The sequence below is a fragment of the Triplophysa dalaica genome, chromosome 17 (assembly GCF_015846415.1).
Source record: "Triplophysa dalaica isolate WHDGS20190420 chromosome 17, ASM1584641v1, whole genome shotgun sequence".
Lineage (NCBI taxonomy): Eukaryota > Metazoa > Chordata > Actinopteri > Cypriniformes > Nemacheilidae > Triplophysa > Triplophysa dalaica.
Genome location: NC_079558.1, coordinates 7,015,682 through 7,038,427, shown reverse-complemented (window position 1 = coordinate 7,038,427; position 22,746 = coordinate 7,015,682). Strand labels below are relative to the sequence as shown.

The following is a 22,746-nucleotide window of genomic DNA, read 5'->3' as shown; positions in this document are numbered from 1 at the left end:
TACATTTTATTCAGAGCAGAAGACAGAGACAGACAGTCTAATGTAAGTGTGTTTCTGCATGGATGGGAGGACTGCGGTAGGGCAGTTTTGTAACAGCGCGAAAGGCTCAATTTTGATAAGTGCAGGTAACTTCATCTAGAATCGACAGAATAAATCATTTTTCTCCCTGAGCTGCGAGGGCAAGTTAAACCTAGGGCGAAATGACAGAACCGCAATCCTCACGGCACGGACTGTGACTGAAATCTAGGCAAACAAAACGTCTCCTGCCGCAGAGCACATTAGAAGAGCTTGTGCTGTTCCTCATGTCCTAATTCCTGCATTCAGGAAGAGACTAAGAGCATGAGTGCTGATCTGGCATCAGTTCTACCGTGTCCCTGCTGATTTAGATCACTGTGAAGGGAAAAATAAAACAGGCCTCCTATTTTGAGAGGCTCTGTGAATGCAGCTCAATATCTCTCTTGGACACCTTCATCCACCTCCACATATGCACTGGCGGGCCTATACTCTCGCTTTCTCTGCATAATAGGATTAAGCAGTGGTTTCCTGACATTGTAGGTCTGGTGCCTCTCCCAGATCCTCTTTCCCCCATGCAGAGCTGATGGTAGGTGGGCGTCGAATCTCGGCTGTGCGCCGGGCCCGTGTGGGGTCTGCGTGGGTCGCTTAGGGCTGGGCTTCGCTGGCAGGAAAATGATTTGAAAAGGAGTTATAAAACCGCAGCAGCTTCTCTGCCGACTCTCTGCCACCCTCCATCCTCGGAGAAGAGGTGGGAAGTTATGAGGGGCCTGTTCCTGTAGAGAGAGAGAGAGGGAACTACTAAGATTCTGAACTTTGGCATTTCTAATAATAGTAAGGTGATGTGTAGAAGATAAAGTGGCTTTGCTTTCGGGGCCAGTGTCAAAGAGTTTCACGCTGGTTAAGATGCTGTGTTGCAGAATCACAGACAGGCTTTTTTTACAGTGTGGCCATGTACGCTTTGCATTATGTACTGCCTAAAACATCGGCTTCTTTATGCAAAAAAACACAGTGAATTAAAAAAATAATATCTATCGATATAATATATATGTATACATTTTAGAAATGCAAAAAAAGTGTATTATTTTTTCCTGTGTGTGTTGGTGCTACTCAAGATATTGGCAGCAGAAAACAAACATATTAAACTCTTGAATAATGGTTTTTTTTTGTTTTGTTTTTTTATGATCCTTTTCTCTGATTGGTTTCTACTTGTTTCCTGTCTGCAGATTGACCTGGAGCCAGAGGGCAAAGTTTATGTCATCATTGATCTGTCAGGATCCTCCAGTGAAGGTAAGTGAATTACCACAGTAGAAACAAAATGACACACATGCAGCACAGTGAGGTTCGACTGATGACCACTGCAGTGCTAATGGATTTGTGAAGTCCTCTAGCTGTTGTGATGCATCATTAGTATGAGAGAAATGCCCTTATCAGTGCCCGCACCAGTATACTGGTGAAGGAGAGGAAGTGTGTGTGGCAGAGAAAACAGCAGTGTCCATTAGGGAAATCCCACTCTTTAATTCTCTTGCGCATGTGTGTGGGCTGAGGCTCTTCTTTCTTGGGTGTGTGTGAGTGTATGTGCGGACTAAAGCATATGTTCGGAGAGCCCACTCACTGCCGAGACCTGAGGCTGATGCGGGGAGAACCTACTGCAGCTGAACTGAAATAATGATGCAGAACCAAAGAAGAAAATGGGGTATTGTAAGATTCAGAATTTGCTCCATTTAAATTCACACTAGGGTTATATCTGACTCCACATGACGGACAATTTTGGAAAAATCAGATTACGAAAATCAATTCATTCAATTTAAATTCAGACAAAGGAAACATCTTTGGAAGCAGTATGTCACAAAATGTACTCTTGTCACTCCAGTCCACTTTTCCAGGATGTGTTTCATCCTTGTTTACCTTTTTAAATAGTACTTAATGTGCATTTTGGTGGATTGATTACCATTTCTATTTCTATAGTCTTCCTAGAAATGCATGGTTAAACTGTGGTTATTGTTATATGATTAACACCATAGTAAATTTATGGTTCTTCTTGTTAGATTTCAAATAAAACCTAAGTATGGTTACTTGCCATACACCGTACAAAGTTCAACTTTAGGTTAAAAGCTGTTCCCAAAATGCACCCAAAAATGACAGTTCTGACATCTTTTACTTAACCTCAGGTTGTTCCAAATCTGTTTAAATGACACTTTTGACTACCGTTGTGATTTTCCCACTATGGTAGTCAATAGCCAAGAACTGTTTGGTTACAAGCCTTCTTCCAAACATCTTTCTCTGTGTTTATCAGAGCAAAGAAATATTTTAAGATTTGAAACAACTCGAGGGTGAATAGGCTATTTTTGGATGAATTTAGACTTTAAATTAAATTGGCTCTTCAAGTCACTTGTATTAAAACGGTTAAACTGACTTATAAAGCTAAGTTGAAACTAGATTTTTGTAACTAGATTTTAGTCAGTTTAATATCATTTAAATTCAAATGACTTGTAAAACAAAATTGATTTAACTTAATATATAAATGCATCTTTGGAACTAAAGTTAAGTTGAAACATGTGAATTTTCGTTGCAGTTTTTTTTTTACACTATCCAAATTAACAAATAAACTCTGATTACAGGCCTGCAAATTTTTATGTTTATGCACTAAGACAGTTCCCACAGAAAGACACAAACAGACACTTATTACAACAGGCAAAAAAGGCACACACACTCTGGCCCAATATGTCTAAATAACAGTTGTGTTACCGGGATGTGGTGTTAATCACAGGTCTCTGTTTGGAGGTGTCAGTTAACTGAAGATGTGCTTGGCTGGAGACCACTTAATTCCAGCATCTCTGCGCAAACAGTCAGTAACTGCTAATGTGTGACTTGCTCTGTGCATAAATGAGAGCGCAGAATCCTTTCGCCCCTGCGTTCAGGAGGTTTCGCACCCAGGCGAACTAGCAAATGCGTCGAGTATAACCAGCCCTTAAAATGTCAATCCCTTAATTTATTGAATTGTGCACAATAGCTTTTGTAATTTTCTTGTTAAAATGTTAAAAGAATGTTTGCAACTGATATTTCTGGGACAACATTGACAACCATAGTAGGACAAATTTAAAAAGTAGTCAAAGGTGCCCCAGAAGTGTGTGCTCTCCTTAATTCTTCAAAAGATCTCATTTTGTGATCAACAGAAAAAAAATGATACAATAATTCTTCCTACTTATTGTAGTCAATGATGTACCATAAATGTCAGTTCTAACATTTTTCCAAATATCTTTGATTGTTTTCAACAGAACACTAAAATGTATTCATGTTTGCAACAACTTGAATGTGTTTAAATGATGACAGAATTTTCTTTTTTGGTTGAAGTATCTCTTTAAATGTGGCACAACTTACCCTACTCCCCTTTGTAAGACATTTTCTAAATATCAATAGACGTGGACACACTCGGTCCCATTCACCAAAGAAGCACTTACTGTATCGAACAATACTAGGTCTTGCATGACCTTTTAGGTCACAACCTTTGATCTTTGCTTTCACGGTGACCACACCACCACTAGCAAGTGAGAGCAGTTTTTTTGTTGTTTCCAATCAATCAATCAATCACACACACACACACACACACACACACACACACACACACACACACACACACACCAGAGGCCAGAGAATCTCTCTAGATGTGAAGGGCAGTTGAGTTATTTTCAGTCGCACCTCAAGCTACGCAGACCAGAATAGCTCAAACACTGGAGCTTGTCTGTACAATTACTCACGTTCGTACCTGCCTGACCCCACATCCCACCAGGCTGTTTCCTGAGTTAAGACCAATTCAGAGCCAGAACCTCACGGTTCATAGACAGATGATAAGAGCGACTTCTCACTCGAGCTGCGCTGGTCACAGATGGTTCATTCTGATAAACTAAATATATATTTCTGCCTCTTGCGCTGCCTCCGTATGTTTATACGCACATAAAGCTTGATATTGTCAAGAAAAAGGGACCAATAAAGCATCACGTCTCCCACCTGCTTTGCCTGCATTTGTCCTTTATGCCGTTATCAGCGCAGGCTTCTGACAGAAGGGTGACAGACGCTGTGAGTCTATCTTTACCCCCCTCTATTTATAGTGATCCTCTCATCAGCCAAATGTATTCAGACTTATGACTCATCGCATCATTCAGTACATTATGCCATATTAAAGGAACTAAATAACACAGGTTGAAAAGGGATAAAGGGTATGATGTGTGTGCGCATGAGTGGAGGTGTTTTTGTCGGGTGAAGCAGGTCAGTTGTGCAGGATCCCTGGTCTCAAAATAGCAGGTGAGACTGAGCCATGGCTTAAGAGATAGAGATCTTGTAGGTAACCTATAACAGTGGTGACGTATCAAAGGTGTTTCTATTGTATAATTGTATTTAAAAAAAATATGCATTGGCAGAAATACAAAAATTATCTAAATCAAATGATCTGGGAAAGAATGACTTACCAAATTTAAAGTAACTTAAAAGTATGTAAATACTGATTTAAAAAAAAACAATGGCTTTAATAATGTTTCATCTCATTAAAAAAAGGGGAATGATATGCAGATTTTGGTCGACCTACCCTAGGCTCACATTATTTATATTCTTAAAGGGATAGTTCACATAAAAATGAAAATCTTTCATGATTTACTTACCGTCATGTCATTTCAAACCTGTAAGACTTATTGCTTCTGCAGAACACAAAAGAAGATATTATGAACCATGTTGGTAACGAAACAACATTGAATCCCATTGACTCCGACCAGAGTCCTGCACGGGTCCTATTTGGTAAACCCGCACCCGCAGTTATTAAAAGAACACCCGACCCATCACCCGACAGTACTTATTTCATTCCGTACCCGACCCATTCCCGTTTGACATGCACACCGCGATAAATAGACGTAGATGTATGCATGTACACGAAACTATATATTTTCTCATGCAACAAGCAATAATGGAACAGCAAAAATAAAAGTTTTGTTAATATCATATGATTAAAATAATATCACTATTTTAATACATAAACACATTTCATAAATCACATATAAAAGAATACGTGAAATTATTAAAAGAATGTCATCAACTGTTAATGGTTTCAGGTGACTTCGTCGCAAATAACAAATCAAACACTCTCTCGCTTGCGGCGTTTGATGCGAGGAATGGGACAGCAAGAATAGAACTAGAAGAATACACAGAGAAAATAGTTTTTCAGATACAGCCTATAAAAAATACACTTGAGACTCTAGATTTTTTTTCTAGAACAAATTATCTAAGTTATATTTTATCCTACATTAAATGGATGGGTTTGCCTAGTAGCTAACAACATTTCATCATGTGGGTTTTCTCTCCCGAAACTCTGCAACACTCTAAAAGCTAAGCTGCCATCAAAGCTTAATGAAGTGTAATGCAGGAAAGAGACCGGTAGCACCATGATGAAATTAAATCTTCATTTAAGTTGTGATAAGAGCATAGAGTCGAGTACTCGCTGTCCATCAGTTTCCGCACGATTCGCTACAATGCTCAACACTGCAAATTGCGTTGCAATTAGAAACCAAATCTTCAGACAGAGCTTGAACACAAATAAACACAGGACCGTGTAAAAGCAGCTCCCTCAGCCGAGTTGAGATAAAATAGTCTTCTTGCCTACTGGACCCACATTCCGCCCGCGCCTGTTTATTATCGAACCGCAAATGACACGTGAATAATTATTCCACCTGTTACATTAAATATGAGCCGCATGCATTTCTCAAAATATCATCTTTTGTGTTCCATCATAATCAAGTTGTTAAAGACATGAGGGTAAATAATTGATGACACAATTTTTGGCCGAACTGTCTCAGATAAAAGATAAACCCACTACATTATGAAACATGCTCTACTTTAGCTGTGTATTATAAACCCCGTAGTATAAAGTGCCCATAGTAAAACTATTTTAACCCAGTTTCTACTCCTCTGTGATCTTATTGGCTACCAGCATCGCTTAAACCTCTAAAAGGGTTCATGTGTTTAGTAAGTTTCAGACTCTCGTCATTTACCATGCAAATGTATGCAGGGCTGAAAGGAGAGGTGTCGGCTATTTTTAGATTTTATATTTCTCTTTCGCTCTCTCTTTTATGCTTAATGAGTTCTTGAATTGTCGACTGCAGTGCACTTAATCTCCTCTATCGATTACATTTTTTCCAAGGTGTCACCTTATCTCCTCACCATCTCCTGTCTCTTTCTTGACGTCCATCTTTCTGCATGTAAAAAAAGATCTTCTGTATTCGTTAGGTATTTGTTCAACGGAGCGGCTTAGGCACTGAGATGGTTTAGATTGCAAGGGTTGTCATGGAAACGAGCCTGTGAGCTCGCACTTTTCGATGGATAGAGTGGGTGAGAGGTCTAATAGCAGGAGAGAAAGAGAGATAGACGGGGAGATTGGGTGAAAGCGTGAACAAGGTCAAAGTCGAAACAATGACACTGCTATTGTGAAGCATATTTAGATTAGTTGTAGAGCTGCAGCCTTGCCAAAGATGTTTGTCATTCGAATCCAGCTGTAAAACACACACATAAACACAATGCGTGTTGTAGTATGTTGTTCTCTCAATACAGGGCCTTGATTTACTTGTGGTCTCAGTACATCTCTTCTCATGCAGTCAAGGTTAAAGAGCCTTAACAGATTAATCTGTGCTCATTTTGTAATTTACAAAGAGAGAGAGAGTCATGTGACAGATGGATAGTTAGATAACATCTCAGATCTCGACGCCACTGCAGCTCAGTAACATGACTGTGATATCACCTGCCAAGCCTGCCAGAAAGAGACATCAGTGCCTAACAACACCCGTGTGACTCAGCTTCAATACTGAAGGAATCCTTTTTTTTCTTTCTTTCTTTCTTTCTTTCAAACTTGGGGGCCTCCAGGAGGTTGTAAGGGTTTAAAATGATATTTCAGAGAAAAAAGTAAAAGCAAGAAGTTTACTGTTTAACTGCACAACGATGTGACTGGTCATGTGTACATTTTCAGCCGACATATTTTGCTTACCACTGCGCACCCTGTTCATGCAGACAGCATACTTCATCAGTGCACTCACATCCATTGTGTCAATGTAGGGAGAATGGCGGACAATCAGCAACAATCAAACTTTCCAAATCATTGTTTTTGAATGAGAATATCTCAACACTTTCAATTGGATTTCTTTTATATCCTAAATTGGACTCGAGTTTGGTCATTACCTCGAAAGTTCTTTCTTGCAAATAAAGTTATGGAAATCTCATTTAAATAAATTCATAGAGTTTATCCTAAAATAAAATCTGGGAAAGTTTAAAATTAATTTCGATTTAGAATGCTCTTTTTGCAAATGTTCCCTTGAAACAACACATTTGTTTTGGTCCTGCCGACATACCCAGCATTTTTGGAATAATGTGGAGGCTTTGATGATAACATATCAAAAACTTGTTCCTTATCTTATATGCACATACTTTTATATTATTATTTAGGTTAGGATCGCTATCTATTTTTGAATTGATTTAACATTCATAAATGCAAGAGTAAACCTATTTTTGTAGTGCTTGAAAAAGAGATAAAACAGAATGTAGATGTGATGTCAAAATCGAGAAATCGTAAAGCAATTGAAACGGTTACTATATGCTCCTCCTCTAACAATTTATGGACTTTATGGTGTTAATTTACAAGTTTTTGTGCATTTAAACATCCTATGAAATTGTAAAGTGTGTGTTGTATACATTTATTTGTAATCTGATTTTATGTACCCTCTTTTTTTGTGTATGTTTTCTTTTTTGGTCTTTTCTTGTTGAAATATTTTTTGTAATACAATGAGATGTGGCATTGTACATGCAGTTTCCTGACAATAAAGCATTATGAAAAAAATCAAATAAAAAAATCTGGATCATGAAAGAGGAAAAACTCGAAATAGCATCGGTTCAGCTTTTACAAGATGGAGACATCTCCGGCAGGCAAATGGTCTTAAAGACGATAGCATTGTTGCCCTCTTTCTTTTGAACAGGTATGAACATGCTTTGAGAAGAATGTAATTGATTTAGTTTGTAATCCGTTATGTGGATTTACGAAATACATTCATGTGTTTGGGGGAGGCGTGGCTGTGGACGGCGAATCACATAGAGAAGTGGTTCCCCTTTTTATGATTTTTTCAAACCAAGCACCCCTTGACCAGACATCAACATTTTAACTTAAAGTTCAGTGAAATGAACAGTTATTATATCTAAATTTATTAATTTATTTTTATGCATCATTGTGCAGTCCTAATTTCCTATAAAAATACAATTATCATAATTTTTTGAATTTTATTATGTAGTCCTAAATGTCAGTTTCTCTCACGTACCCCCTGCAGTACCCCCATTCGAGAACTACTGGGATAGAGGGTGGGATTATAATTTCAGTGCTAGCAGGCTAAAGCTAGCATCTTTCCAAAGCAACCGCCCCACCTTTAAGATCGGAACCAATATATTTAATATCTCATTTACAATCTAACAAGTTTTAATTGTTTATTTGTACATAATACTTTATAAAGGTATTTTAAGAAAGGTGTCCCTCAAAAAAAGATACATCATATTTGGGGAGTCTTTGGCATCAAAGTTTGAAATCCCCTTGTCATAGCCGCATGAACATATGATAGATATGATCGATTTTTTAGACAAAAAAAAATAGGAGGTTGAATTCCTAAACATTGATTTCAACATTTGAAATGGCTTTGCTGTCAGTTTTAAAGAAATCAAGATTATATTTATTTATTATATATAACATTATGTAGAAGGATTTTATGTAGAAAACACACGCAGGGTCATACCCACCATTTTTTTCTGTGGTGTGTTATAAAATGTGTGATTTAAGTTTTTTTTTTTCAACACCTACAAACGCCAGCCCCAGATGAAATCATGAGGCACTTTGTACATTTTCTTGGTTGGTTTTAGTCATTCACGCAATACAGTTTAACTAGTAGCCAAAATATTTATTAAACCATCATGCAAACAGTGAGTGAAACTTTTGACATTTCAGAGGGCATTGGCTGGGCTTTCTGTGGAGTTTTGCCTGTGCAGATTCCATGACCTACTGTTGGATTTAATTTTCCAGTAAACAACAGTATGACATATCAAGCGAGCTGTGCTTTCCTCCCTCATTGCACCAAATGTGTTGTCTGCTCTGACTAAAACCAGTTGGCACTGTCGCGTCTGGTCTAACTTCCTTTTTGCATGTTACTCAGTAGCCTAAATAGTTTAATATCAAACGCCGTGTCATGTTTGCAGCTCAGTCAGTATGCAAATGCCAGACCCGAGATTGTGACATTGGCTGTTCCTGCTAACCATCACAGCCATGTACCAGACCCTCTGACAGCTATCGATGCCAAGCTGAAGATTGCGTGGCTCATGTACAACAAGATGATCATTCTGAAGTTATGGGCAGGGCTTTCATTGATATATAAGCAGAATTCCAGTCTCTTTCTCTCTGTCTGATTGATGCAATTTTAATTGGTCCCATGCTGTGCTCTGGGTGGATTGGAGAGTGCTTGTGGGTGGCGTGTCTGGGGTTGAAGTGGCATCGGCGTGGGCAGTGGCTGCCCTGAGCTTCTCATGGCTGTCTGACCGTGGGCGAAGTACAAACTCTCATCGGCTCAGTGGTCCGCTAGCCAGAAGGGCGAACTAGGGATGAAATATAGACAAACAAAAAGAGAACAAAGGGAGGTGTGGAATGATGAGAATGGTGACGGTGAAAAGAAGAGACCGGGGTTTGTTGGAGTACACGTCGTCGTTCATGATCACCATGGACACTGTCACTAGAGCACATGTAAGTCAGATGTCATGCATTCTCACCTGGTGCGTGACGTCAGACTCTGACCTAAAGGTCTTGGCTGTGAGACTTGTGATTAATGTTAATGGTCAGAAGAACAGCTTTATTTACGTGTATTAATTTTGCAAATTCTTTGAGCCAAAGAAGAAAAGGCCTGAGTTCGAGTAGACTGCTTATTTGATTCAATGGAAACAATGAGGCCATGAAATGCAGTATATTTAATATGCAAATAATATCTTATAGTTCTAGGTTACATCATATATGCACGACCCATGTTTTTCTTTCCATTTGTTGAAGGATGTGTTAACTGTTTCTAAATCTTGGAATACTTTGATACTGTGTACATATCAAGCTAACAATACTGCAAATATAAATGTATGTTGCACACATGTTAAGTAAAGTAAGCTATTTCTTATCATAGTTGATTCAAGATAAAACTATTTCAAAATATTTCATGTATGAGCTAGAGGTGAAGAAATGTGTTGCATATTGCGACATTAAAAATCATTATCTGTATCTTAGAGCAATGGCGGTTGTTTTATGAAATGTATGTTTAATCCTACGAGTAATGTTAATGTTAAAGGTATATTTCACCCATAAAATAAAATTCTGTCATCATGTAGTCACCCTTTTGTCATTTCAAGCATCTTCAAACAAGAGGATATTTTGAAGAATGTTGGTAGTCAACATTGGAATGCTCTCTCCATCATTTAAACATCACTCTTCATTTCTATCAAATCTAATAGGAAATCTACTCTAACGTGGTCTATTTAGAGAATGCAGAGGATATGGAGTTAATTGCTATCATATCTGTGCCTATATGTGGTCCTCGAGTATTGTGTTGTGAGATGCCTTTAAAGTTGTGACATTATTAAGCAGATGGATAATGAATTATGTAAGCACATCTATCCCACTAATGGCGCTTTTAGCTGCTGCGCCTTTCTCCTAAGCAGATACCCATTCAACAGGACACTATACTATCAGACAACAAGCACACCCGTCGCCCCAGGAGCTCCCTGACATGAGGCAGACACACAGAGACATTCACACACTTGCTTTGTTTCCCTCAGGAGCTTCACATAGGTAATTGTACCTGACCTAGTAACTCTATGGGGGCTGTGTGTCACCCTACGGGGAGATCTCAGTCGTCATAACACCTCTGCAGAAGCTCTCTCTTTACAGACAGCATTAAAATAATGCAACCCACACATACCGTACAGTACACTGCTGCATAGAAAGACAAGAAGCGGAGGTGGAGTTGGATGAAAAGTTTATTTGAACAAAACAAGAGGGGGAAAGTTTGTAGACTCTCTCTGAAATGGAGAGATTATACGTGATGATTGTGCAATCTGTGCCTCCATAATACATAACTGTGTAGGGTAAATATATAATCGTGTTCCTAGTAACAGCAAGGTCATGGCTTTTAGTCTAAGGGAATGTACATACTTGATGTCTTGGCATGTTTATTCAAATATACAGTGTTAAAGTTAAAATGTATTAAAAACTTTATGCATGTTTAATAGTTGGGAGTGTATAAAACTTAAGTTTAAGAATCAGGTATTCACAGTTATTAAAAACTGATCTTATTACAGTATGCTTCATTCAAGCTTTTTTGTGTTTCTATGCATTTCTTTGTAGAGCGAATTAAACTCCTATTCCCTTATATGCAGCAGGTTCCTTTCTTCCCTAAATAATTCTGTCCAGTAAATAAAGTTTAGTGTTTGGTCTATTTTGTACCATTCAACTCATATTTTGATCGTTTAATCTATTCTGAGGGCATTTGTAGCAAAAATGTACTGATATGCCCCCATTCCCACTGGCCACTACAGTACTTTGAATGCACTATAAAGGGCCAATGTGTAATTTTTTGAAGGATCTATTAACAGAAATGCAATATAATATACATATTAATCTTGTCTTCAGAGGTGTACAAGACCTTACATAATGAAGTTTTTATTACCTTAGAATGAGCTATTTCTACTGTACACAGCGGGTCCCCTTGCATGGAACTGCCATGTTGTTTCTACATTAGCCCTAAACGGACAAACTTCTCTACAGAGTGTGTTCGTAAAGACGTTATCTTAGTCCTGTGGGTGAGAGGGGTGTAGTAAGCCATTGGTTGCACATGATGCCAACAATGCCAGCATCAATTTGAGAAGTTTTACAACATAAATAAATGTGCATTACAGGTTAGATTTTAAGTTTGATCAAGAGGTTGGTTGCAAAGTGATATATTTTAAAGAGATATATTTTACTAACGATTAAAAGAAAAGAAAAACAAATCCAAAAACTACACTTTTTTTACTTTCTGTCTATTCACTTGGCGGATGACTTTGCTGCCAGCATCTTATCTAGAGTCCGATTTTACCTTCTAGTCTTTATTAGGAAGGTTTTGAAGTTGTTATTATGAGGCTGATCTTACATAATTAGTTACAGGTTGATTCATCCTGCTATGTTATGCATATGTTATGCCCTTGGTCAGGAGAGGCCAAGCTCACACACACCCACATTATGGGCACTGACTCAACACAGCAATATGAATGTCATTTCACCGTTCTTGTCTTATGAAAGAACACTGTCTCTCCCCCAAAGTCATCACCTGACTCCTGGAATGCATAGAGCTGCAGTGGTCACATGTAGGGTCAGGTGGTCCATGGCCGCCAATTCCTCTCATGAGCAATGCACATATATACACAATTACTGCAGCCCGCAAAGGGGAAGAGTGCATGAGATCAATGATGTTTTTGTTCATGTTCTCTGCTGGTTGAGTTTGATGTTAGATCATGAGGATGTTTGAGGACCTCTTTTTGGCACTAAGTGTCCTAAAATATTATGTTTGAGATGAAAGATAGGTGGACTTCTGTGTGTGTGTCACCATACATGTTTGATCGAGAGTTTTTTTAAGCATCTGGTGATGGTAATGGCCTACATTAAACTCATGCTAGATCCATCTAACATCTTGCATTTTACATCACAGCTGCATCATCCAATGAAAATGAGGAGAGGGTTTTCCGTGAGCGGATGCGGCCGCGAAAACGGCAGGGGGCGGTCCGGAGGCGTGTCCATCAGGTTAACGGACACAAGTTCATGGCCACTTACCTGCGACAGCCCACCTACTGCTCCCATTGCAGAGATTTTATCTGGTAAGATGCTGTAACCCTTCACACACCTTACCAGTAGTCCGTCACAATAGCTGCTTCTATAATACAGGGAAACATTTATTATAAAATTCTTCTTTTATGTAATTTAAAAACATTAAACGTATATAAATGTTATTCACATCCAAGTGGTTTGTGATAAAATTGTTAACAGCAAATTTGAACCTCTCAGGGAGTATGTAGGGCTTAGTGACGCGTCCACAGATCACACAAATGTTTTCTGTTTATTTTTTGGTCTTTGAACAGTTAGTTTCCCTAAGAACTACTGTTAACTCTAGGGGTCTCTTCAAGGGGTTCCTCAGGTAGAGTGTAGATTTTTGTTGCAGCAAATAGCCCCCTCTGTTGTTCATAGATAAAATTGCACATCTTTTTGTTGTTCTAACACATTTGGTTTACTGTGGTTCTGCAGGGGTGTATTGGGAAAACAGGGTTACCAGTGTCAGGGTGAGTGGACTCAATAACAAAAATATAATAATAACAGTTTATCCATTGAAAATGATTTTTGCAGATGCATTTTCCTGCACTGAACTTGGCATTTATACTGTTTTCATGTTCTCCAATTCTCTCAGTTTGTACCTGTGTGGTCCATAAAAGATGCCACGAACTCATCATAACAAAATGTGCTGGCCTGAAGAAACAGGAAGACACTCCTGAAGAGGTCTGTTACTGTACCAATACTTACTCACAAAAGCACATTCTATGGAATTGCATACTTCTTGAATTTTTTCTGCAATATGCAGCATGTAAACTCTGCATCACAAAGTTTTACTTTGTAAAAAATATTTGTTATTGTTTATTATGTGAATGACCATGGATGTCCACCACATACTGTATATACCACCGCAATATATGCAACTATAAAAAATGCAATAGACTAGAAGCAGTTCTATAGTCCAACCTTCTATAAATAGTTTGTGAAATGTATCAAATTTAATATTAAGTATATTTTTTATATTTTCTTTTCTGATTCTCTGCCATCTTTTTCATGACATTGTTACACAAGTTTGCAATAAATAATCACAGAATTAAACATAACACCTTTTAAACAGATCAAGTGATAAACGTGGTAGGATCTGAGTGTTAAAATATAGTTCACCCAGAAGTTAAAATATTGTCATCATTCACTCACCCTTTTTTCATTACAAAAGAAAGTCATACAAGTTTGAAATTGCTGGAGGGTTGGTAAATGATGACATATTTGTCATTTTTGGGTGACTTATCACTTTAAGAGCGATAAAAGTCAAGTTTTATAGCATCAAATCAAACAGCTTGTATAGTGTAGACTGTGCGCTAGGACTGAAACTCCACATGATTTTCTCAAGAGTGCTCAGTTGAATTGTGGGTATTGTAGTTTAAATAATGTTTTGTTGTGACAGGTCGGCTCCCAGCGTTTCAGTGTAAACATTCCACACATGTTCAGCATTCACAATTACAAAGTCCCCACCTTCTGCGACCACTGTGGATCTTTACTTTGGGGACTGATGCGGCAGGGACTGCAATGCAAAGGTAAGCAAAAGAACTTCTGCCGACAAGCGAAGATTTTTTTAGTCAAGGACCTATTTTTATGTACACTGTAATATTCTATAGCCACTTACTATCTGGCTTTGTTTTCAGCCTGTAAAATGAATGTCCATCGACGTTGTGAAAATAATGTAGCTCCTAGCTGTGGCGTTGATGCCAGAAAAATTGCCAAAGTGCTGTCGGATCTCGGGGTGACACCAGACAAGATCTCCAACAGTACCCAGCGCAGGAAAAAGGTGAGTGCTGTTAAAGATCTTGGGAGTTTGGCCAGCTTGATCAATGGTTGATGGAAGAATTTGTGATATAGTGAGTTGTGTAGTATATTACAAATGTTGTTGAAAGGATTGCTTAATTTTTTAATCAACAATGACGCATACTGTAACTTTAGTTTGTTGTTTATTTGGAAATCTTAATAGTCTTTTTAATTCTAAATGGATTCAATAAAAAGTAGTTTTTGGCTACTGATTTTTGGCTATGTTACTAACTTGAAAAGATAAATCTGTAATAAAAACGACCTAATAAACAATGCAATAAAGTGAGACAAGTTGATTAGACTTGAGATAAGTATAATGATAAAAAGATGAGATAAGAGACGTTATTATATTGAATTGTAATATTTCTATATTTTAATTTCTCTTTAATGTTTGTAAATATTTAAATATTATTTTTTATCATTGTTATTTCTCTCACCAAATCTCTCACTTTATTGCATGATTACTTGGAGAATTTTGTATCAAATTCTTTGATCTTTTAATCTTTTGTTTTAGCTTAAAAAATGAAATAAACTTTAATAACATTGTAAGCGAATGTTAGTTGTAATAAATATGTGAAAGATATTAAAATATGGAAATATTAGTATTGATAATAGAAATGTTCTTTCTTTAGTTGACACCAGGGCAGGACCCTCAACAACCCACATCAGAAGCCCCGGCATCGGAGGAAGCCGACCGCTGCAAATCGGCTCCGACTTCACCCTGTGACCAGGGTACTGAATCCCTCCCTCACTCCCTTTCTCTCAGTCACTTAGTATTACACGTTCAAAATGTATTTAGACACAATCAGTTTCCTTTTAAATGAAATAATCTTTTATCATTAACATGAACATTAGAATCGTTCATGTGAAGGGAAACATTTTGAGCATTTTAGATTTTCCTTCGTCTCTCACCAAGTGCTGTGCTTGTATCTGTAGCAGAGCTTGCAGAACTGGAGAGCATTCGTAAAGCCCTGTCATTTGGCCAGGAGCACAAGTCTTCCTCCTCTTCCTCATGCACCGGAGTTCAGAGCGCAGTGACCGAGGGCCAGGAGAACGGAGACGTGAAGTCTGTCCAGACCAAGAGGATGAGTTTGATAGACTTCATCTTTATCAAAGTTCTGGGGAAGGGCAGTTTCGGCAAGGTGAGGGACCTTCGAAGAGAGTTATATATTCGATTTTATACCTTCAGCATTAGTACATGTTAAAAGAAAAAATCAGCGTTAAAAAGCATTTGAAAACCTCTTGTAGGTGATGCTGGCTGAGCTAAAGGGTACCGACGAAGTCTATGCTGTGAAGGTGCTGAAGAAAGACGTGATCCTGCAGGATGATGATGTGGACTGCACTTTGACAGAGAAACGCATTCTGGCCCTGGCTAGAAAGCATCCCTATCTCACTCAACTTTTCTGCTGCTTCCAGACAAAGGTATGAAAGCCACCAAATCGTCTCTTCCTCTAACTGTCTGTAGCTCAGACACACAGTCTTTTCTCATTAAGTTAAGAACTACAATGTCTGGATGATTTTTATATTGTTTTCATTCTCATGTATGCCGATGCATCTGGCCTTAATTGACTTATAATGCATTTAATGGGCATGTTTATTTGTATTGATGTGAATCCATGATGTTGAGTCACGTTCAAAGTTTATTCGTCACATTCACAACCATACATAGTACGACATGCAGTGAAATGCTTCTTCGACTGTCAGAATACGAAAAGAGATAGGAAAGGAAGGAAGGTTAAACTAAAGTGCAGGTGCTGTGCAATACATATTTATGTAGAAAACTATAAAATGAGCCACAAGGAATATTCCAGGGTTATAAATGTAACATAAAACTTGAAATATGAGGTCTAAGAGAATGTATTAATAATGACTACACTATGAACATCTGTATATATTATCTTAAACCCCTTTTGATAGTTAAGACATCAGAAAAATATCAGTGTATACACATTTGATGTTTTAAAAGGGAAATGAACACAGTATGGATGTGATAAAAAGCACACCGTTTTTGAGAGAACATGGGTCGGATTTATGTGAATTAAAATGTAAAAACCAGAAGCAATAATACCCAACAATGATGGCTCTTCAAAGAACATCAAATACTTCTTCTTTTTTATTTTCATGTCCCCATTTATGAGGAATGAGGAATATGGACCGTTATGGATGTGACCATTTTGAAAGTGACACTTTCCTGACTATGGAAACTCTTTGGTATGTTTTGTAAATAAAAATGATTTAAAGCCTTTAGAGGTATTTTACAGGTACCACCAAATTCTGTAATCAACTATCAGTATGGTGAAAACCTTTGGTAAAAACGTCCTATTTTTCATGCATGGAATTGCCGATATCTTCTTATTTTCCAGCAGATGGCAGAGCCACACACAATAGATAAGTTCATCAGAGCTGCACTTTCAGTTACAGTAGCTCTCCAGCAGATGGAGCCTTTTCCCCGACTGTGTAAGATGTCTCAAGATAGCACTGTGGTTTTTAGGTGTCAGTCTTGTGAATCATTGTTTCCAAAAGTGCAGGAGGTTAGATGGGGTTTCTATGAAACTTTTTCTGAGCGCCCAAAATGCTTTCGGGAGTTCAAACTACATGTTTTTTTTTTTCTAAATGAATTTTTACTTTGTGCAGTTGCTAATATATCCGCAAATGTTTTGTTGTTTGGCACCTCCACACACAGCTGTAAATTGTCAGATGTACATGTATTGCATGAGGAAGGTAAAACTGAACATATTCTATCAATGAACAGCACTTGTCCTTTATAAGCAGGGCTTTTATCAGCCTGATCTTCTGCCTCTTCATACAGTCCTTCTCTATTTTACACTTTCACTTCTTTAAGACCTCTTGTTCTGCTTCCCCTCTCGTGCCCTAGTTACACTTACTTTGATATCTAGTGTTCTCATTTCTTTTTTAACTCTCCACCACGGTATCTCGTTCGCCCACATCTGAGAATTCAGGCCGTGTGCTGAGGGATGGCAACAAAGAAATAGATGCAAAAAAAAGAGAAGACGTGATGGGGGGGCCAGGGCTCCGGACTGCGACCAAATGGTCGCATTTTGCGACCAAAATTTGAGAGTGTGCGACTGAATTTTTACATCCAGTCGCACATTTGCTACCAGTAAATTTGCCTCCCCCACCCTCCGTATTTTTTTATACATTAAACGTGGAAGGGGCACGTCAATGATCAATGAAATGAGCAATGAAATAATCAATGAGACGCGAGCGCACACGCACGCAAACACACACACACTCGCACACGCACACACACACACTCGCAAACATACTCATGAGACGCGAGCACACACTCGCGTTTCATTGAGTGATGCCTGTCTGTGAGGCGGCCAATGCGTGTGAGAAGAATAGGAAATGGCCACTGTAAGTGGCTAAAATGTGTGGAGGGGGAGGGGCCTAGAGATAATCGAGCGCGCGTAAACACCTGTGGGAAGGAAACGGAGACAAATATCATCACAACCTGATATGTGACCCTGGACAACAAGACCAGTCGTAAGTCGCACGGGTATATTTCTGACAAAAGACGAAAATACATTGTTAGGGTCAAAATGATCAATTTTTATTTTATGTCAAAAATCGTTAGTATATTAAGTAAAGATCATGTTCCATGAAGATATTTTGTAAATTTCCTACCCTAAATATGTCAAAACTTTATTTTTGTGAGTCGATCCCTTAATATCGCGAACAAAAAATGGTCAGAAACATGCCTACAAACTTAACTCGCTGCTGTCCGCTCTATGAAAACTACCCATTCAAGTTTGCTATCTATGTAAAGTTAAGAGATTCCGCTTTCAAGTTAATCTACTCTCTTCTATGTCATTACAAGAGTAAGCCAATAGAGAGTGTTAAAACAAACCTGTTTCCTCTTAGCAACGGCCTGCTATAGCGTCTCACGTGCGCAGCGTACACAATCCGTCATGATCGCGCTTCAAAACATGGATTCTGATGGAAGCGCGTTTGCTCAATCTAAACGCTAATGACAGCAATAATTTAACGAACCTAGTAAATGATTGTTTCGCAAATCATTGGGAAGATAATACAGAATGTCCAGAGACCGGCTTGACATAATAGGATGCCCCGGAAGACGACGAATTCAATCAATGTTTAGATCGCTTCGACTCCGTGACATGAAGGAATACAAAGTGTTCACTGCGGACTCAGAATTCAACCCGCTTGAGTGGGAAAATTCTTCAAAGTTCAGGTCAGTTAGTCACAAACGTTCTTAAATACCTTCTTTACAAAGTAGTGGTTTTCATGAGTTGTTTATGTCAAAGTTATGCCAATTTTGCTCTGACAAAATGTAAACAAAACATCATCTTAGCATGTAGATCTGCCTCTGTTAATGATGATTCGTTGCCAGCTCAAGTGTAAAATTTTATATGTTCCTGGAGAATTATTTTTATGAAATTGTGTGTGTATACAGTTTAAGCTGTGGTAAATCAATGGTGTAAGTTTCATTTATTTCCCATCATTAGTAATATGCGTTGCTAAGGACTACTTCTGGAAAACTTTATAGGCGATTTTCCCAATATTTTGATTTTTTCCACTCTCAGATTCCAGAATTTAAAATGGTTATATCTCGGCCAAATAGTGTCCTATCATAACAAACTATATACCAATAGAAAGTGTATTTAGTCAGCTTTCATGTGGTTTATAAATCTCAATTTTGAAAAATTTACCCATAAGACTGGTTTTGTCGTCCAGGGTCACATATGTGCGTGTGTCTGAGCTATGAGCAAGCGAACTATTGATTCGTTCATCCGACCTGCGGCTAGTGTACCAGTGCCAGAGTCTACAGTGTCACCATCGGATGATGATGCAGAGTCAGAGGTTGGTGTGGCGAAAAAAAGTCACATTGTAACTGTGAAATGACCGAAAGGTTACTAAGCACTTTGTTACTAAGCACTTTTTTTATTCTGAATGTATGGTATTTTGTTTACTATATGTACTGTCATGACAGCGATGGTGCTGTCAGTTTACCTTGTTGTTGCATCTTCAAAAGTGCAGAATAAAATGTGACACTGAATTTGAAACAGAACATTGTAATTTCTGCATCTATTATTAAAGTATTTATTAGTAATACAGTGGAAATTAGTAGATTTGGTTAGCATGTTGATTTACGGTATGTGCCCCTAAATTTTCTGGTTGTGCCCCTAAAATTTTCAGTTGGGGGCCACTGTGCTCCTGGTGAAAAAAGTTAGTCTGGAGCCCTGGGGGGCGCTGTGTACTCTTTGTGAACTGGAAGCTCTGGCTTTAATCAGACCTCGGGATCAGGGCCATGTTCTTATCGTCCGCAACTACGCGGCAGAAATGTAAATACTGTTACACAACTTTTTTCTGATGAGCCCTGTAGAGACAGCGGGCAGACAAGCTGCGGCAGATAGAAAGTGGCCATAGGAGGAGGGCAGAAGGGGCTGTGTTAAAGAACCTTGGGGAGGATGAACATCTTAATTCTGAATCATTGTCTAGAAAAAGTAAGCAGAAAGAAAAGAGGCAGAGTAATGCTTGAGCTATTTAAAGGGACTTTTAAATTAAAGTTAAACAAGTAAGGGTAACTGTTTAAAAGACAGTGGTGGTCATCAGGCCAAGAACTGTTTGGTTACAAGCATTCTTCCAAATATCTCTCTCTTGTGTTCATCAGAAAAACTAAATGAGTACATATTTGGAACAACTCGTGGGGGTAAATGATGACAGAATCTTTATTTTTGGGTGAACTGTCCCTCTATGCAAAAACGGTATAATTGCACTTTTTGAGAGACACCCATGACATTGTAAAGGTAGTTTTTATGTGTCATTTGGCAGAACACTAACTCATACCACTGCAGAGTAAAACGAATCGGATGAGTCAGAGAAAATGTCACTGATTTTATGGTTTGTTATGGTTATAGATAGTGATAAAGTGACATCACCATGCTTTTTATTATCCGCCGAGGACATATCACAGATGAGGTCATTGTCACGGTCACAACCCAGAAACCCTCATGTTCTGCACTTCGCTCTTAAGCAACATATAGTTTGGTTGGGTTCAACGAACTTGTGTCCTGATGTTCAAGATGATCTCCACACTCCAGTGATATCATCGCTTTCAGTGTCAAAGCCATCTGAAACATGCGCCTTCATAGATGCCTTACACGAACACAAAAATCCTTTCTGCCAGTCTAATCTCTGTTCTATCTGGTCTCGTTGTCTTCATTTCTCGCATCGCTTAATTATTGTTAGATGGAATTCCCGGAAATACTGAGAAAACGTGTGCTGTTGAGTGCATTGTGCATTTTTATAGCATTGGAGTATATTGTTTGCCAAATGCATAGAAGTGAATGTAAACCAGTAAGATTTTGTTTTGCTTATTTCAGAAAACAATGAGTAAACCCGCAAAATGCACTGAAAGGTGGAGATGTGTGGATTTCCATGTTCAAAGACCTAGATTATAATGTAGATTACAGGTGTAATTTTGCTTGGTGATGTCCTACAGACTTGTATGTTTTCAGCCTTAGGTTTGTCAGGTGTCTCGCACCTGCAGTCTATAGAACACAAGCTATTGAAAATGTCTTTCATAACATGTTACATAAGTATGGGTGAGACTAAACAGACGTTTCCTTACACCACCCGTCTGTTACAGCCCTTGTCAGAAGAATGGAGAACACATGCGCACACACACAGACACACACACACACACAGGTCAGGTTTCTATTCATAATGGGGACTTTCCATAGGCGTAATGATTTTTTATGCTGAACAAACTGTATATTCTATTGCCTTCCCCTTACCCATCCATCGGTCCCCACAATGTTAGTGTGTGAGACTTTTAATATATTGTGGGGGCATTTGGACCCCACAATGTATTTAAACAATTACACACACAAACACACAGAGGATCATTTTATTATTTATTGCTTTTTCGTAACTCTGAAAATTTGATGGTGTTCTCAGTTGTGTTTCATTTAAGTATTAACTTAGACTTAACTTAGTATTAACTTAAAAATGCTTAGGGGACATAAAATTTAAACATTGTTATGAAAACATTAAGCATGTGGAACTGTAAACTTTAGATAGATTGTAAAGGTAAAATAATCTGGATTTGGGTCAATTTGATGATAAATGTTTCAGTTGACTTTGAAATCTTTACTAATATTGACTTCAGATTACAGACTTGACAAATCTGAGTTCATTTTATGTCATTGTTCAGATCTCTTCTGAAAGTCTTTTTTTGAGGAGAAATATCTGAGATGCAGGATACTTTAATAATTTCATCGATGTCCAGTAGAAATGATTACGATTTTACAGAGATCTCATCTGTGATTTTTCATTTTTATGGCTACACACATACACGGCAAGTTTTATTCCAGATGTTTTGGTAAACAGCTTTTTTCTGTCATGACCCACATGTTTTAACATGTCCTGTTTTGAGCTATATCAAAAATTCATTTTTGAGGGGTCCAGCCGAAACGGAAAAAGCTATTTGTCCATTTCTAATTAGGGGCAGGAAATGTTTGTTCATATTGGATTGGGTGGGCTTCCTTCAGATTTCTTGGCACATTTACACAAACTATTTAAGCATCCTGTTTAAATTCCTCCCTCTCTGAATAAAGAACTAAACACACAGAAGTGGGCTCTAGTATGCTGAAATAAAAGAACCGTTCATCAAACGTCAAGGCTCAAAAGTGTTTGTGTCCGATGAAGAATGTGAAGTATAATGTGGTGATATTCGTGGCAGCACTACATTTGAATTGTGCGTTAAATACAGTCCACTAAACTAACATCTTTTATTTAAAGATCGGGTAATGCACTCAGTTTCTGCTAATCTCATATTAATCTTGAGTGCCTAATACAGTGTGGCATACATCGTATCTTCGAAGAGTATTTAGTTTGATCAAATTTATAAAAGAGAGATGCAGATGTGCGATTTTTTCCGGACAAACACAAGCTCCTAGAGGTGGGACTAGTAGGGAGAGTGGGATGGAACTACAGCACGAGCAAGCAACACA

General features: G+C 38.2%; 1 protein-coding gene across 2 annotated transcripts in view; it reads left to right on the top strand.

The window, feature by feature from the left end:
* The window catches only part of prkcea (protein kinase C, epsilon a), a 55,141-nt gene that overhangs the window by 17,061 nt on the left and 15,334 nt on the right, over nucleotides 1-22,746 (top strand). Inside the window, exons 2-10 of one of the 2 annotated variants that reach the window (XM_056771222.1) lie at nucleotides 1,239-1,302; nucleotides 12,792-12,957; nucleotides 13,382-13,416; nucleotides 13,542-13,630; nucleotides 14,349-14,478; nucleotides 14,587-14,729; nucleotides 15,379-15,478; nucleotides 15,686-15,888; nucleotides 15,995-16,168. In XM_056771222.1, coding sequence (XP_056627200.1) covers nucleotides 1,239-1,302; nucleotides 12,792-12,957; nucleotides 13,382-13,416; nucleotides 13,542-13,630; nucleotides 14,349-14,478; nucleotides 14,587-14,729; nucleotides 15,379-15,478; nucleotides 15,686-15,888; nucleotides 15,995-16,168 — 1,104 coding nt within the window. Of the gene's footprint in view, nucleotides 1-1,238; nucleotides 1,303-12,791; nucleotides 12,958-13,381; nucleotides 13,417-13,541; nucleotides 13,631-14,348; nucleotides 14,479-14,586; nucleotides 14,730-15,378; nucleotides 15,479-15,682; nucleotides 15,889-15,994; nucleotides 16,169-22,746 lie in introns of both variants that reach the window. The other variant, XM_056771221.1, reaches the window with a different exon arrangement.